Source organism: Accipiter gentilis, chromosome 1 (genome assembly GCF_929443795.1).
Source record: "Accipiter gentilis chromosome 1, bAccGen1.1, whole genome shotgun sequence".
NCBI classification, from domain to species: domain Eukaryota; kingdom Metazoa; phylum Chordata; class Aves; order Accipitriformes; family Accipitridae; genus Astur; species Astur gentilis.
The window spans coordinates 23,156,455-23,174,552 of NC_064880.1; the positions used below are offsets into that span (position 1 = coordinate 23,156,455).

Sequence of the window (18,098 nt, forward strand, 5' to 3'; positions counted from 1 at the left end):
AATGAGAAAAGAGCCTCAACATGGTTGGAGACGAAAATCATTTCCAGAAAGGAAGTCAGCTTCAAGAGGAAATTGCTTCTGGCATCTCAAAGGGTAGAAAAGTAAATGAAAGGCAGTTTAGTCCTTATTTTAGATTTCAAAGTTTGGTTCCTATTTCCTTTCCACAGGAACTTTCCTCCAGATGAAAAAAAAAAAACCATGAACATAGTGTAATATATTGTAATAATGTAAAAATATGCAGTAATTTCTTGTCAAGAAAATCAATAAGAATCTACATTGCTAGAATCAGCTTATGTAATTAGTTTTGATAAACACTGAAAAATGGCACTGAAATATTCCTAACTTCAAATCAGAAAGAATTTTTCAATGTTATATATGAATATTGTTACAAGACTTTTTTTCCAACCCATTTTTCATGGGTATTGAACAACTGAAATCCTCTTCCCCTGTCAGGCTGACCTCAGTTGGTACAGCCACAGACTTTCAACACTGTTTCCTAAACAAATTTTTCTTTAAGTCCTGAAAATTTAGTATAAGTTTAAGGGCTCTCATTACTCTTACACTACCTACTGCAAGTCACTTGTAACTGTATTACACCTGATGCAGACCATGACAATGCAGTGCAAAAAAAAAGGAACAGTGATTGATTTTCTAAGGCCCTGTTACTGCTGGGATGGGTGGTTAGAAAATTTACCTTTTTACTTTTACACTGTATCTAGAGAAATTAAGAGTCATCTAGAGAAAACTAGAGATTTGTAATACCATTTTGGATTAAAATAACTGCACATTTGAATTTAAAACACTTTTTACTTTTTTTTCACTGAAAAATACTAATCTTATAAAAAATGCCCACATTTTCTATCATTAATCACCGCAAGTTAGGCATTAACCGTTTGTGGGTTTCTTCCTGTTCTACTGCAAGTGAAGTGATCTAACTTTTATTTAAGCAGCTTACCAGGAATGAGCAGTCTGTGGCCTATATCCCCTTTGAAATCCACATTAAAATTACCTAATTTTGGAAGAATTTAAAAATCACAGAGCGTGGAGCCTGGGATTGAAATCATAATTATTGCATACAGTCTTTAAAACAAGCTCCCAGGTGCTGAAACCAAAAGAAAATCCCTCAGTGTTGTCATCTTGATTAAAACCCAGGAAAACAACAAATAAGCAGAATTCTCCAGCTTCCTGCATGTCTGCTTACAAAGAAATTGCCCCCAAACACTCTTTTCTTCTTTTTCCAGTAAAGGTCATCCCTGAATTGTTGCTATACCAGACATACATGTAAACTGTCCACTCAACCTTGAGAATCCTGCTGCTTCACTCCACACAGTCCTTAAGATCCACTGTAACCGCTTGTATAAAGCCATGGCATGACTGACAGCTGCAAGTAAAACAACTATTTGCAGCACTAGTCCAGTTGCCAGCTGGTTGCCTTTTTTTTTTTTTTTTTAATTTAACTAAAGATAGCTACATTTTTAATGAGGCCAGAATATTGTATTTCAAACTCTTTGTGACAAGGCTTAAATCATATTTCAACCCTCTCATCAAAATAGGATTTTTCATAGCATAAACAAACTCTTATGACACCAACACAGAAACACTGTTATGGATAAAAACAATGGTCCTTATTTTGGGTAACCCTAGATCAGTTAAGTAGTTAATAAGCTTCTGAATTGGAAGTCAGTCAACAGTTGCCATTGCAGACTTGACTCAAAAGCCACTAGACTGAACCAATGAAAACAAAGATCCCAGATGTCAAAAAGAAAACAAAACAAAACCAACAAAGAACTAGCAGCATCTCACACAGGAGTTTAAAACTGCATCAAAGCACCTGAATGACTCAGGAGAAGAACAGGATCCTAAGATTCCTGGATTCAGGAGCTGCCTGAATAGCTTTAGTATCCTGTTGCAAAGTGGATATAAGCTACAAAACAGTCCACTTCGTGACCCAAAATGCAAAGGCTCTGGGAACCGGTATCGGAGAAAAACAGATCCCTAAAACTATACTGTGATTCACAGAGATGTGGTAGTCACAGCAACCCCCACTAGAAAAAGCATGCAACTCATTCACTGAAGCTTGATATAATTTTTAGACTTTTAAAAAGGCAAACAAAGATAGCCAAATAACAGACCAATTAATCCAAAGGAACTATGCTTCTGTGGAAGGCTTCCAGAATCCCCCTATGGTTTTTATTCTGATGAAATGGACAAATGATACAAAGATGGCAAAAGAGTAGTGCACCAACAGGAGCATTGGTCCAGCACTGGACTACCATCAACTGTCTTCTAGCAATGCAAGATGAGAAGCAGCAGCAGTTCTGCGCAGTAGTTTTGACCAGAAAGTGAGACAGCAAGGCTTGCTGTCTACCCACACCTTAGGGTTGTTCCTGTCCCTCGCTCATGACTGACTTTGCTCCCTGTTGTCAGTGTCATGGGAAGTTTGAAAACATTTGTGTGGGAGGCATTTTTGTCTGTCTTGCTATATTACTAAACTGACTGAATGCAAGGACATCATCTGATGCTTGAAACTGATGTGCTGAAATAGTCATCCATGCTGAGCTGCTCACTATTAACATTACTGATGTCCAAGGCAGGCCCTCTGTCTACAGCATTGGTGCCAAATAAAAGTAGCGTTGGCACCCCTTTTTCATAGAATCATTCAGGTTGGAAAAGACCTTCAAGATCATCAAGTCCAACCATTAACCATGCCCACTAAACCAGGTCCTGAAGTACCCTGTCCACTCGCTTTTTGGGGGATGGTGACTCAACCACTTCCCTGGGCAGCCCATTCCAATGTTTGACAACCCTCTCAGTAAAGAAATTTTTCCTACTATCTAACCTAAATCTCCCTTGCCACAACTTGAGGCCATTTCCTCTCGTCCTATCTCCAGCCACCTGACAAAAGAGACCAGCACCCACCTCACTACAACCCCCTTTCAGATAGTTGCAGAGGCTATAAGGTCTCCTCTGAGCCTCCTCTTTTCTAGACTAAACAGCTCCCTCAGCCGCTCCTCATCAGACTTGTGCTCCAGGCCCCGCACCAGCTTGGTTGCCCTTCTCTGGACACGCTCCAGCACCTCCATGTCTTTCCTGTAGTGAGGGGCCCAAAACCGAACACAGTACTCGAGGTGCGGCCTCACCACTGCTGAGTACAGGGAAACAACCACCTCCCTGCTCCTGCTGGCCACACTATTTCTGATGCAGGCCAGGATGCTATTGGCCTTCTTGGCCACCTGGGCACACTGCTGGCTCATATTCCACCAGCTGTCAACCAGCACCCCCAGGTCTTTCTCTGCCAGGCACCTTTCCAGCCACTCTTCCCCAAGCCTGTAGCACTGCATGGGGTTGCCGTGACTGAAGTGCAGGACCCGGCACTTGGCCTCATTGAACCTCATACAATTGGCCTCAGCCCATCAATCCAGCCTGTCCAGATCTCTTTGTAGAGCCTCCCTACCCTCAAGCAGATCAACCCTGCCTCCCAACTTGGTGTCGTCTGCAAACTTGCTGAGGGTGCACTCAATCCCCTCATCCAAATCATCAACAGAGATATTAAACAGAACAGGGCCCAAGACCGAGCCCTGAAGAACACCACTTGTGACCCGCTGCCAACTGGATTTCACCCCATTCATCACTACCCTCTGGGCTCGGCCAGCCAGCCAGTTTTTCACCCAGTGAAGAGTACACTTATCCAGGCCACGAGACGCCAGTTTCTCAAGGAGTATGCCATGAGAGACAGCGTCAAAGGCCTTGCTGAAGTCAAGGAAGATAACATCCACAGCCTTTCCCTCATTCACTAGGCAGGTCACCCGGTCATAGAAGGAGATTAGGTTGGTCAAGCAGGACCTGCCTTTCGTAAACCCATGCTGACTGGGCCTGATCCCCTTCTTATCCTGAACTTGCCACATGAGTGCTCTCAAGACAGACCGTTCCATAATCTTCCCCAGTACCAAGGTCAGGCTGACAGGCCTGTAGTTCCCCTGATCCTCCCTCCCACCCTTCTTATAAATGGGAGTCACACTGGCAAGCCTCCAGTCCTCTAGGACCTCCCCTGTTGAACAGGAACACTGATAGATGATAGAGATTGGCTTGGCAAGGACCTCTGCCAGTTCCCTCGGTACTCTTGGATGGATCCCATCAGGTCCCATAGATTTCTGAGTGTCCAGGTGGCATAGTATTTCCTCCTGGATTAAGGGGGGTATGTTCTGCTCTTCATCCTTACCTTCCAGCTCAAGGGGTGGAGTACCCTGGGGATAACTGGACTCACTATTAAAGACTGAGGCAAAGAAGGCATTAAGTACCTTGGCCTTTTCCTCATCACTGGTTGCTACGTTCCCTTCTGTATCCGTTAAAGGAAAGATATTATCCTTGAGATTCTTTTTACTGTTAACATATTTGTAAAAACATTTTTTGTTGTCCCTTACGATAGTGGCCAGATTTAGTTCTAGCTGAGCTTCTGCCTTTCTAATCTTCTCTGTATGATCTAACAAGATCCCTGTACTCCTCCCAAGTTGCCCGCCCTTTCCTCCAGAGATGATAAACTCTCCTTTTTTTCTCGAGTCCTAGCAAAAGCTCCCTGTTCAACCAGGCCAGTCTTTTCCCTTGGTGGTTCGACTTGCAGCACATGGGAATAGCCTGGTCCTGAGCCATTAAGATTTCCTTCTTACAGAACGTCCGTCCCTCCTGGACCCCTTTGCCCTTCAGGACTGTCTCCCAAGGGACTCTTTCAACCAGTGCCTTGAAGAGGCCAAAGTTAGCCTTCCAGAAGTCCATAGCGGTGGTTTTGCTGACCACCTTCCTTGCCTCACGAAGAATTGAAAATTCTATCATTTCATGGTTGCTAAGCCCAAGATGGCCTCCAACCATCACACCTCCCACCAGTCCTTCCCTGTTCGTAAACAACAGATCTAGCAAGATTTTGACAAAATCTCTCTTGCTAGAATTAGAAAGACAACACTTTGTTCCTGCATGAAAACAAAGCCTATTTACAAGAATGCCTTCTCTTCTCCAAAACCAAATATGACCTGCATAAACCATTTAATAAAATAATACAGTTTAAACTTTGCCTCCCCCAGTATCTTAAAAGGTCAAGAATGGGAGATAGTACTTGACAGTAGTACGTTCCTTTTTCAAGTCATCTGAGCTTCCTGTTGATTAAAATCATAAAATATAAGGAAAATTATGAAAACAGTGCAGGTACATAGAAGATTTTCCTTGCCTGTGTATGCACAACGTCAAAATAAAAGCTAAAAATAATAAATAAAAATTCAGGGAAATTGACTTATAAGCTTTTAATTTTTAATGGATACCAAAACTCAAGAAAGATCATAAGCTACTGAATCTGCAATTCAGAGTCAACTACACCAGGATCCATAGCAAACGTTTCCTTAAAGACACCCTTCTCTCTCTCTCTGATTAGCATACGGCCTAGTATGTTAAAAGCAAAAGGAATCATACTGCTTTAATGCTGTAACAACTTCAAAAAGCTTTGAAAGCAGTACTTTATTTGAAATTTTAAAATATTATCAAGGACTTTATAAGAAGGGCTATAAAATTTTTAAGCAGTATCGCAATCATGACAAATGACTCCTGCTCAATAACATGATTTAGAACTGGCTGAATATTCTGAGAGAACAGCTCACATTTCCCAGCCTGTTAGGCTACTACTGGGACAAAAACATTACCAGTGGTGCATCTGTAAGAAGGTTATTCTCTCAAAGCATTTTAACTGATGAGCTTACTTGAATAAAATCACTAATACAAGCAGCACAGCTTTTAAAGATCCATTCCTATTCTCAAGGTTAAAGAGTAGCGAGCATCAGAAACACAAATGCCTTAAAACTGTATCAATTATCTCAAGAATAAATTATTGCTATTTATAAAGATTTCACTAGGACTAAAACTGACTCATCTAACAAGAAACAGAAGGGATAACTCTTAGTTCCTCTGACAAATGCAAAATGTAAAATAGTATTTGGACCTAACATGTTTCCCACTTGGGGTCATAACCACCCACATTTGCAGCTTACAAAGGCATTTAAGAGCACCACTTTAAAAACAAAACAAAAACCAATTAGCAATACATCAGCTATAGATTAGTCATCACTGAAACATAATGTTTTTAACAGAGGACTGGCACGTTAATAAGATACAAGGGGGCAAATTACAAACACAAGCTAAATTAGTCAGATTTCTCCAGAACCTGAGGCTATCTGAACAGCTACAGGACTCAAACCCAATGCATTAAAACCCCCTAAATATTAATCATCTCAAATTGCAACACTTTTGAACTTCACAGTTCCTCTCTGAGCTTCTTTTTAAGCTTACTTCCTTTGTTTTATGACTCAAGGCAAATGTAAAGTTTTTGCTTAGGACAGGGTAATGACAGAAAAAGAAAAAAATTCCATCAGAAAAATTCTGCAATTCAATTGTCAAATATTTTTCACATCCCCATTCTCAAGAACTATTATTTGAACCAAAACAAAACACTAACATCTAGTTCTTTTTTTCTGTAGAATGATTTGATTAAAACTGTTTTGTCTATAATTTATTTAAATATATTAAGAAAGTAGCAGTGTTTCATTCTGAAGGCTCTTTGGTCTGGCAACTTTTAAAATGTTTTTTCTTTTTCTCCACCCAATTTTTTTTTCTTTTGAAAGAATAATTTTGTGAATGGTACAGGAACATAGTCTTGTCAAACATGTTAACCTGAGCAGAAAAGCCAGCTTTTCTGCAATAATATTTAACTTACTGTTCTAAAAATAATTGAGAGATGACAACAATAGTTTAATTACTGCAAAAGCATAGTTTAATGATAAAAGTTCATCAGTTCCATTTTTCATATTTTTCTAAATCCATATTTAAGCTACTCATTGATACGCACAATTAAATAAACAAAAGTTCCAATCCAAACAGTAGATAGGGACCAATCAATTAAAATTTTAGTTACCAACCCAGAACTTTACTATAAGTTACAAACTACACAAACTTGGTTATTATTGGTGTATTACAAGTAGTTTCAACAGAAGGAGCTTTTGATTTATAAAATTGCTACCAGTTCTCTAAAATGAGATCTACAAATTTATTAAGCTTTTATGTATGCACATCCACAGTATCACACTTGTCAAGGCTGCGGTAACTAGATCTGTATCTGCGATACAACACTAAACAACACAGCCATATAATCAACTGAAATCACGCATTCTAGAATGAAAATGGATGTTCTAGTTTATTTGATTAGAAACAACTGGAAACATTACCAACAGTATTCTGTTTACCATTAACGTACACGCTTACGTAGACTGCAACTGCACAGACAGATGTACAAAATGATCATGCAAGGCCCTCAAAATTCAGTACTACTTTAAATTATTTGTGACTCAGTCTAAGAAGGCCTTACAAGACCCACACTTTCCCATTAGATCTTAGCTACAGTATTAAACATAGTTAAAACAAGAGCGACATATTACTGTTCTGCTTTCTATATTTCTATTTGGATTTTCTGCATAACAGCTTACAAGGATTTGCATACAGGATTGCACACATGTATCAAGACACTGGCACTGTATTTTTGATCCTTAAAATACTGATTTAAACTGTGTATTTTTTACTTAAATGGGAAACATAAGAAACTTTCATACCAGATGAACTGAAACTACCATAGTACTTCAACATTACAAAGCCACAAACCTATTATACTAATTTTTACTGTAACGCCCCCGTATTTTACAACCATGCAACTTCCCACATTTTAGAACTATGTTAGACAGAGAAAAACATTTGAAGAGAGCCATGTGTTCTGCTAGTTCCTGCTCAGTTACGATTGGAATGTAGTTTCCTCATTAACTTTAATATTAGCTATTTTGAAAAATGAATTTCAGAATACAAAGAATTGCCAATTTAATATGAAAAACAAACAGTTTTTCAGGGATGATGAATGGACTTCTGATGCTTAATGCTAGAAGTAGCGGGAACCAAACATGTTAGTGAACTAGAGAATTCTACTTAATGCAAGAAAAATCGAACACATAAAAATGCAGGACAGAGAACTTCAGTAACTTTTCTGCCTGTCCACAGGTTTTTATCCAGTTAATAGAGCATATTAGAAGTAACATTTTGCCATATAAATATAACATTAACTAGACAACAGTTGCTAGAAATACTCTGACAGCTAGCTCAGTAGAAAACAGAAGATACCAGCAGGGTCTCTAAATTCTAGGGGGTGGAAGCCAGAAAATTAATTTAGTTTGCTAATATGTGGATGTGACAAGCCAGTGCACAAAAATGATTATTTGCCATTAGCTACTGAATGGACATAGAGCACAGTCCTTATCTGATGTGTCCCCTCCTAGCCCATGTGTAAAGCCTTACAACTATCAATTGGAAACTGCAAAAGACCAAAGAGAATGCTGCCCTTCTCTAATCCCCCAAATCAGTGAGGGATCAGGATCTTAGTATCTGCAGTTAACTAAATGACTTCTCTATAAGTCATGTTTGGTAAACAAATTGTAAATTCCAAAAATAAGGACTTGGGACTAACTCTTCTGAATCCTGCGTCAAATGTGTATTTGTTTCACAATACAAGAAATAAGGCTCTAATAGAACACAAAACCTTTCTTTGGCACCTTCAGGGACAGCACTTCATTAAAAAAAACACAGACTATGTAGAAATTCTTCCATGGAAATGAATTATTGTTATGATGTGCCAAGATTTCTGTAATATATTTATAATGATGAATTCTAAAATCTGAACATCAAAACAGAAGAACTGGACAGATGTTTTTAGTGATACAGACAGGCTCAGAAACATGACCATCTACAGCAGATGAGTATTTTGCCCCCTCAAAAATAGGCTGATACCCATGCATCCAAAAAATTGTGTGTTTTTTTTCATACTTACTGGTAAAACAATCCCCACAGCTGCTATGGTAACAAGTTTTTAAAACCAGAAACTATTAAGTTATATTCATGTAGATTTTTCTACCTAGCAAAAGGTGGAAAGTCACTTCAGCAAACTTGCAGACAAGACATAGCACATGGCATCTCCTTTCACAACAATTTCAAAACAGCATAAGAACAGAACCAGACTCCACCCCTCTTCCTGCACAATATGAAAGAATGCTATTGACAGCTAGAATCATCTTTAAATATATTTAAATATTACACATGGATTATTTACCAATTACAATGCCCACTCTATAAGATCCCTGAAAGATTAAAAGAAAAAACAACACAAGAAAACCCCCAAATTACTACAGAGAAAAAAGAAAAACTGAAAACCTCAAGGATATTTTATGCACATCAAAGACCTCAGTGCTATATAAGCAATAAGCCATAGCTTGCACTCCTATTAGCTACAGAAGCTATATTTTAACCTTTGAGGAATCTGACTTCTATAAAACATAGAAGGTATCCTAGAGAAGGGAGAGAAGCAACAAGGAAAAAAAAAAGAAAATTATCTCCCTGCAGTTGAGGAGAAAGTAGTATTTCATCTCAACTTGTGATACTGCCAGAAGTTCCTAAGTTTTGCACAGACAACAGAAAAAGTCAAAGTAGCAAGGAGTTCTCAACAGTCTTGTAATGGTAATAAGTAAATTCTTGCCTTTTTCTTTAGCTAAAAACATACCAGAAAACCAAATTTACTGCTTACCATATGCAAGAAAAATATCAGCCTCATATGAGGATAAACAATTATTAAACTAGTGGTCTAAATTTTTTTTTAAAAAGTTATTATTCCCAATCACTAAAATGACACATAAGTAAAACACCTTATAAAAGTAGAGAATACTGATTGCAAAAAAAAAAAAATTAAAAGTAGACAAACTCTTTTGGAATTGAAAAAATGTACATAGACTTTAATCCACAGCACATAAAAGTTGTCAGTATGTGGGAAAATGGCTTTTACTTTGTAACTAACGGATCTTTTAATTTCTGGATTACAGAAACTCCAATGTTAAATTTTCCCTTTTATAACAGTATGCTGGTTTTCAATCTATGTTAGTAACCAAAGTTTATAAAATACTCTGTGTATCTGAAATCACCATTTTGTCCTGTAACAGTATTAAGAAAGGAAATGCAGGATAAAATCATCGTTTCATGTATTTTTACCGGTCCAAACTAGAAAATTTTCATTTTATGACTTTACAAAAAGGAGTATTATTTTAACTTAGGCATTTTCAGGCAAATGGTAGAAGTTAGGAAGAACATATCCTCCACGTGATAGGTATGCTAGCAAAGTAGATAGCTAAAAATCTGTTTTACAGAATCTGTAGAAGGTGGTATAAGAATGTTATCTTCCATTCTGTGTGATCTTTTCTAGGATGAAAATGGGGACTTCATGTGTATCGAGGTTTCAAACTCACAGACGAACGATGTGAAAAATTTCTTCTCAAAGAATGCGACCTCGATTCCTAAAGAGGGAAAAATGCTGTATTGTTTCTTCTTTTTCAAAGTGTGTCCCATTTACTACATTAATAATGCTTCACTGAAAATTTACAGTCCATTTTGACATTGCGTCAGCTAGACAGACTTAGTTCAAAAAGGAAAAACAGATTTCCATTATGTACATAGGTGAAGTCAATAGTGGCAAGAAACATCTTCCTTTATTTACAATTATGGAATCTTAACATGAGTTCAGAATTAATTTACCTTAAAAAAAAAATCAAGTTTTGTTCATTGATCATATAGCCTTAATAAAGTATGTCAAGCTATTAAAGCAATTGTATCCTTTTTAATTGGATAAGGAAAAATTATTTTTGTAATATGTTACAGTGCAAAACTATTTAACCAATTTTGTTTTTTTACTTCTGCATTCTCTGTAATGTAGATTAGTGCAATGCACTACCATGGGAATTTACAATAATGCTTAAGTAATTTTTTTAGTAGCTAAAACTCAGATTTATAAAACTTGAGCTGAATAACTGATAGGTATCCTACTTGTAAACTAACAAATAGGCAATGGACTGCGATTAAGTAATTTGTCAGTGGATGCCACTAGCTGCTGACAAAAGCATGGCAAGATCCAGAAAACAGGGCTACCATTATAAGCGCTGGCAAGAACAGTTTTTGGAATACTTGTACTATTCTGTTTATTCTTCCTAAGATCAAATTCTCTTACAGTCTCCCTTTGTATCTCAGCTACTCTGTATCCCATTTGTGGAACTCCCATCCGTTTTATTCTCTTAACCAACCTGACTCCTTTCTTCCCATTCCTACTATGCCATATCACAGGCTCAAAGTATCTTTGTCTTCTAACCTTATCTTCTTAGGTCAGGTGTTTTCAGCACTAACTTTTTGTTTTGTTTTATTAAATTTACCTTCTGGCTCTGCCAGTTGCCTAATACAACCAGCTGTAGTTCTTACATCCCTATCAAGATATTCAACCCAGTTTAATCTCAAGATTTCAGTTTCTTTCCATTATCTACTAGCTCCACATCACGTTGTGCATTGCTTTCCTATATCTCTAGGTTCCATGGCCATCTAGTGCCAGTCTCCCTGCCCACTTCAGCTTTCATTACATCAACCTTACAGGACTTCAGTCCCAATCTATTTCTTACTCTTTCTTTAGTTTTGATTATTAGAATATGGAGGACACAAACACATTTTCTCTTCTCTACTGTCTGGTCTCAACAGAAAAGAACTATGCTCAGTTTCACACTGTCAAACTTCTAATAGTTTTTAACAGCCACACGTGGGGATAAAACGCACAGGCACATATACAGACAAGAAGTCACACCTTAACAAATAGCAAGCCCCTGCTACAAATCACTGAGCTGTTTAAAGGCTATCAAATAAGAAACGGACACAAATTTTAACATGTGAAAAACATGTATTCTTCCCTAGCTTCATTTTATTAAAATCCTTATTTTTTTAAAGAAGTGCAAGCAACTAAAAGCAGCACCTTTTTCACAATAAAAGCATGGTTAAGCACCTGCCAGAGTATAACTCCATGAATATAAACCACTAAATCACACAACATAGGGAGAAAAGGGGAGAGAGTTGTCAATAAAGGAATTAAGAGTTTTCAGAAACAAAAATCATACATTGAAGTACTGTAAGTTTCCCTCCCTGTTGAAGGAAAATAATCCAAACACAGACAGAACTTGAGCAGTCGAACTAGAAATAAAATAATGATGGAATTAATATATACATTATTATCCCAGGAATAAATGACAAGGATTATATAAAGTTTGTTTTACATAACAGAATTATTAGGAAATTTACAAACATGCAGGAAGCAGCTAAGCAATATTGCAGACTACGCTAAATTCTATCTGAGCATGTTTTATTATTAATTTGTAAATAGCAAGCATTGCAATGAAACAACTGACCCCAAGTTTCACAACAGGCAGCTGCTAGCGGGTATGTTGATGATGGATCTCAGCCACATGGGAAGGACTGGACAAGAAAATCAGTACAGGTAGACTAGAGCTGCGCAAATGGCTTAATAGTGAATGCTCCACAGTGTCTGTCAAGTAAAGAGAGAGAGAGAACATACAGATCAGAGAAAGTAAAAGGAAAAAAACCCACTAAACTGGAATGAGAACAAACTATTAAGACTAGAAAAAGAGGACATTGTAAAGAGAATACAGAATGAAACAATGCGAGAAAAAAGCATGCCATCTGCAGCTTTTGAAGTTAACAAATATGTTTTTGGTGGAGTTTAAAATACCCCTTTTACAGGCAACAGACCATGCTACAGCTGGTGACAAGGCTCTTGTTAATCATATATGACAGCTATAAGTTTAGATTCATGTTTCTGAGACTAATGTAACTTTAAAAAAAAGGTTTATTCTCTCTCAATTTCACTGCATGTATAAATGAAAAAAATACTTACCTATACAGAAAGTATGTTGTAAGGTTTAATTTTTTTGTTCCAGATGGACTATCATACAATAGCACACAACAGTGGTGTAAAATTACTATACTTTTCCCATGCATATGTATGGGAAAATAAATATACATGCATATGTATGTATACAAACATGTATAAACACATGTATATTTATATTATACACACACACCACACAAATTTTACCCTATTACTCTCAACTACAGAGAAAAATGGAGTGCTCTAGGTTCAGTTAAATTTACAGAACATTCACTACCAAAAGGCCAAGGTGTTAGCATCATGCACTATTATGATCTGAACACATATATACATGTACCATATTACAAAAGAATACCCCAAATTCTGTTTTGACATAGGAAGATCCTCTTCTGCCTATTCAAAGGCAACATAATTACTGCCAAAATACTGTAGACTGGAAATGCCCAAGCAAAAACATCTTTGACCTTTCTAAAATGCATTTTCTTATAGTAGAGTAGAAAACTCAATTTTAAAGCTATCAAAAAAGAATGTGGGGAATAGAGAACAAAGTAATGACAAAAACCAAACATGCAAACAAATCTGAAAATCAGGATACATTTCTGTCATTGATAGGCTCTTGTTGGAGAACTCTGTTAACTGGGTTTTCAGGAAAAAAAACATAAAAATACTTACTAGTTTTGTACTCCTCTATGCCTTTCCAGAACATTTTCTGAAGAAAAGGGTAAGCTTAAAAGAAGTACTATAGCTCAGCACTCCAATCCAGTGTATAGCACTTTTAGGTTCCAAGAATTGGATTAAGGAAGATTGTCAGGCTTTATCAGCTACAACTAGTCTATTGTGGGGACAGGAGTGAAGAGTTTATATAAAGTAAGACTGATTTTTATTTTTTTTCCCTCCTGAAGCTAAATGTCCAAGCTCAAATAAAAGGGAACATTCCTCCCCTCCCCCAAGGACCTAAAGAACCTCCTATAGGAAAAGACACTATGATCCCATACTGTTATCACCGGCCAAAATATTCTGTTGGATACAGACAATGGGAGCAGCAAAAACTCAGACAGACTAGAGCCCTGCCTACCCCGATAGGTATACTGCAGCTGGAAAAGATGACCAAGAAGAATAAAAAACCCAAAAGCATGAAGCAAAACAACAAACCCCGCTCACCTACCCACCTCCGTGTGCCAGACCCTTTTACACCTTTGCTCAGTTTATATAGACTGCAACTGTGCTGCTCAGCATCCCAGGCCTCAGGGGAATCCCTCATACACAAACAATATAAAACAAACATTTACCGGGCCACTACTTCAAGATATTCATCCAGCAAAACAAAAATTTAACTCGCAGGTATTTCTCCCAGGTCTGAAACCAGAGAACATGAATTTCAATCTTCCCTCAAGTTTCTGCTGTTACTGTAGACTACACAGACCTTACTACCAAACACAATATTATACATATCCTCTAGGAGCATCCAAGCATTAATCTATTAGAGGATGATTTAGGATTTGAAACACTGCACAAGATCCAGTAGAGATGAAAAAAAAATTCATGCTTCCTAAAAAATAAGTGGCACCTAGCGGCCTTTGAGAATGAATGTCAACCTTATCCATTTGTATAGATGTGAAGATGAAATGACTTCCATATATTCATGAACAAAACATGTTACAATCCCCAAAAGAAAACACCTTCAAGTAAATACAAAGAATCACTAGCAAACACTTGATCAAGGGGAGGGGATTAGTATTTTTGATTGAAACCTGATCTTAAATACCAAATTTGGATGTAAAAAAATATAGTTGGAAGTTGGGGGAAGTTTTCTTCTAATTTTCATTTATGACTATTACAGATTTAGTACTGGAAGTTACATCAACAAAATCCTATTTAAGTAGCAGGATACAATGAAAAATAAATTAGAGAATTGCCAGAACCAAAGCTGCCTTTGTTAACTGCCACATGGTTTACATGATTAACAAACTGAGCTCTCTTTATACATCCACAACATAAATGGAAACACTGGCTTAGAAATTTGTGATTTTCTTCAGTAAAGATTTCATCCATTTTATTTGCTCACCCTTGTGACTTAACTAAAATATGACTGCAATGCATGCTCCACTTTGAGCTGCATTTGAAAGCTGTAAGAAGTCTACAACTGCCAAAAATATCTGGATATTGGCTGTACCCATCCGACTCTCACTGTAGGACTTACAGCTCCTAGTATAAAGCAGATGTTTATTCCTAATGCAATTCCTAATGCTGTGGAGGCAATTAGCAGATTACCTTCAAGGTAAGGTCATTCATTACTTTAGGCATCTGCTCTCTCTTACATGGCCACTACTTGGCAATTTTCAAGCAGCAGATGCATTTGTTGGGATATTGTAACAAGACTACAGCCAGCAGGCACTATTTTTATGCAGCTGAGGAGCAGGTGGTAATGACACAACCACTTGCTTAATACATAGCAGTCTGCTGTCAACATTTGTTCTTTTTTTCAATTGTTGAGTGCTCAGCCACAGTGATAGACACAATACAAGCTGATCATATTCATTACACATGAAATATGTTTGAAACTTTAAATGGGTATGTGAAAAGGTAAGGTGAAATGTGAAAAGGAAGAATTATATTCCAGAACTACTAATTACTACTAAACGCAGCCAACTAAAGAAATAAAAATTAAAACCTGTCAAAAACTCTTTGCCATCAGCTTGTAATGAATAATATTATTGGAATTCAGCAAGTCTTTGTAAGAGTTTAACCATATCTGAATCTACCTCAGACCCAAACAGAGCAGAGTTTCAATTATGGGTAACAAGACTTCTGAGAAAACAGGTAAGAATGAGCAAGAAATACAGTGAAAGAATGGACAGGATTAGCAATTTCATGCTCAGTTTCATCAAGTTTAAATCTGCACTGGTAACAAAGTCTTACTTCTTCTACCTTATCCCAAACTTCTTTTATAGGTACAAGAGTTTGTGCAGTTGCTTGACAAACCAGTCTGAGGAACTGATGCAAGTTTAAGTTAGCTCTTTTTGGGTGGTGGCAGTGGGGCTTCATCTTCAACTACATCCATTCCCTGACCTGGTTTAACCACATTGCCTTACAAAAACATCTACCAGCACAGGAAATGGGTGGTGTGGAAAATGGAATGAATTGCTGGGTTATGCCAGCTTTGCCTGTATGCAAGATCACTTCTAAAGCTATGAATAAACATAGAAAATACTGTATCATGAGAGTCTGTATTTGTAGCTCATTTCCTGTGCCACAGTAACGAAACGTGGTTTTACCATGCATGCACACATTCTACTATAAATTAACACATTATCACTTATCACAGAGTAAACTACTTTGCTATAAAGTGAAGCATGGTACTATGGCAATTACTGTAGAAGAGGAAGAGCTATCATGCTCTAGATCTACCTTGTAACTTACTTCACACTATCTTGTTCATATAGCCTTGACCCTAGGAAAGATAATAGAAGTCAAGTTTCAAGGTAAAAAGCTTGTTTCTCTATTTGATACAGTAAATATGCACTGTTTTTTGATTCTGAGACTACTATTGCCATTTTTTTAAAAAGTGTTTTCATACACTGTTAGAAAATGGAATATAAACTGGATATCATGATCACTGTGTTACACCAACTCCCTTTTAAGTATTTCTTAAAAATATGAATCACTCAAGATTAGTATTCTCAAATTCATATTTAGCTTCTGATTTTTTAATTGGAGTACTTGCATTTTATTCCAAGACAACACTTAATGTTACAGCCCCCTCTACTGGAAATATTTAGTAGATATTATTACACAATAGTCTGGAAAAAAGATTCTTCTTTTAAAAGAAATATAAAATAAATGAAAAAAATACATATAAAAGCCTATAACATGGCTTTGATTCATTCCTATTTAGTCTGTTATTTGTAGTTGAGTAAGCATCTTTCACAGAAGAGTAAGTGCTGTAATATCAAGTAAAACTACTGATACCTTTAGTCCTTTGCTATCAGGCAAATCTAGTTTAGATATTATTTCATATGTTGTGTTAATAACCTTACTAATTTAGGCAAAAGGACCTTAAACTGGGACCCAAAAACCCCCAAAAACTTGCGTCAGGTGACATGGAAGAATCACATTTTAGAACGGCCATTCAAAAATCAGGACTGCACAGAAAAACACCCACAGGTGGCCAACCGGAACAGCTTTTCATCCTGTGTTCCAAAACCCCACCTCTCCACAACATGAGGTGCTTATCTCAGGCTGCAAGTAACGAATTCAATTTCTCAAGATCCAGAGACATACAGACAAGGATTTGTAACCATAATTTCAAAGAACTGAATGAGGTTCACGGATTTCTCTCAAAATACATTTTTTTATTTGCAGTCTTCTTTATATCTCAAGTTTTAAAATAACTAGTCATGTTTTTTTTTATTTCCCCAAATAGTTCCAAAATAAGTAATACCTACGTCCTCTGTAACAAAGCCTCAAGTAAAAAAAAAAAAAAAAAAAAAAAAAAATCAGTTTGTCGGAAACATTTCCATTTTCCTTTATTTATTAATTCATTAATAAAAGACTTTTTCATCCCTGCCCCTCTTATCTTACTGTCTCCCTGGAAGAAACAGGACACTAATACTACCATGCTTGCTTTAACTATCTTAGTTTGACACTCACAGGTCCAGGTATGGCTATGGCACTCTGGGCATAAGGCTGGTGATGTGGTGCTGGAACTCCATGATCAGAATACAGCTGGTATTAAAAAAAAAAAGCAGAAAAACTTGTTACACAATTTTGTGGTTTTGCAAACCTTTCACGTGAATTTAGATTCCCTAAACCTCAAATTGTGGGCTCTGTTTATCTAAACTACTTACTTTTTACAAACCAAAATTTCAATATTTAAATCTGTTTTCCCCACTGTATCGAAGTTCAGTGAATTTAGTTTATCTCAATCAGTATCAAAACGCACTTCCATTGACAGAAGTAGCACACTTCTCTACTAGGAATCCATTTCACTTGGCTCTAACTGGAACATTGTTTAAATGTGTAGATCAGCATATTGAAATGTAATTCTCAGCATTATCACCATGAAAAAGTATCTACATACAAAAAATACACAGGCTTTTCTTTTGATTTTACACCATCTTCTGAATTTCCACATACTGCTTTCTTTAACATCAACAAATTATGTACCTGTGAACTGAGACCATGTTACATCCAAATATTCCTTAACTAGTTTCAGTATTTTTCTTAGTGCTCACAGATTTCAAATTTTTCTCTGTAACTTGATATCCGATTT

The 18,098-nt window shown here is 36.9% G+C and overlaps 1 protein-coding gene across 2 annotated transcripts in view; it reads right to left on the bottom strand.

Annotated features, from left to right (window-relative positions):
* Positions 1-12,439: 12,439 nt before the first annotated feature.
* Positions 12,440-18,098, bottom strand: part of BOLL (boule homolog, RNA binding protein) — a 33,270-nt gene continuing 27,611 nt past the window's right edge. For both annotated transcript variants that reach the window (XM_049814891.1, XM_049814978.1), the window contains 3 exons: positions 17,473-17,551; positions 13,433-13,453; positions 12,440-12,465 (listed from right to left, as the gene is read on the bottom strand). In XM_049814891.1, coding sequence (XP_049670848.1) covers positions 12,440-12,465; positions 13,433-13,453; positions 17,473-17,551 — 126 coding nt within the window. The remainder of the gene's footprint in view (positions 12,466-13,432; positions 13,454-17,472; positions 17,552-18,098) is intronic.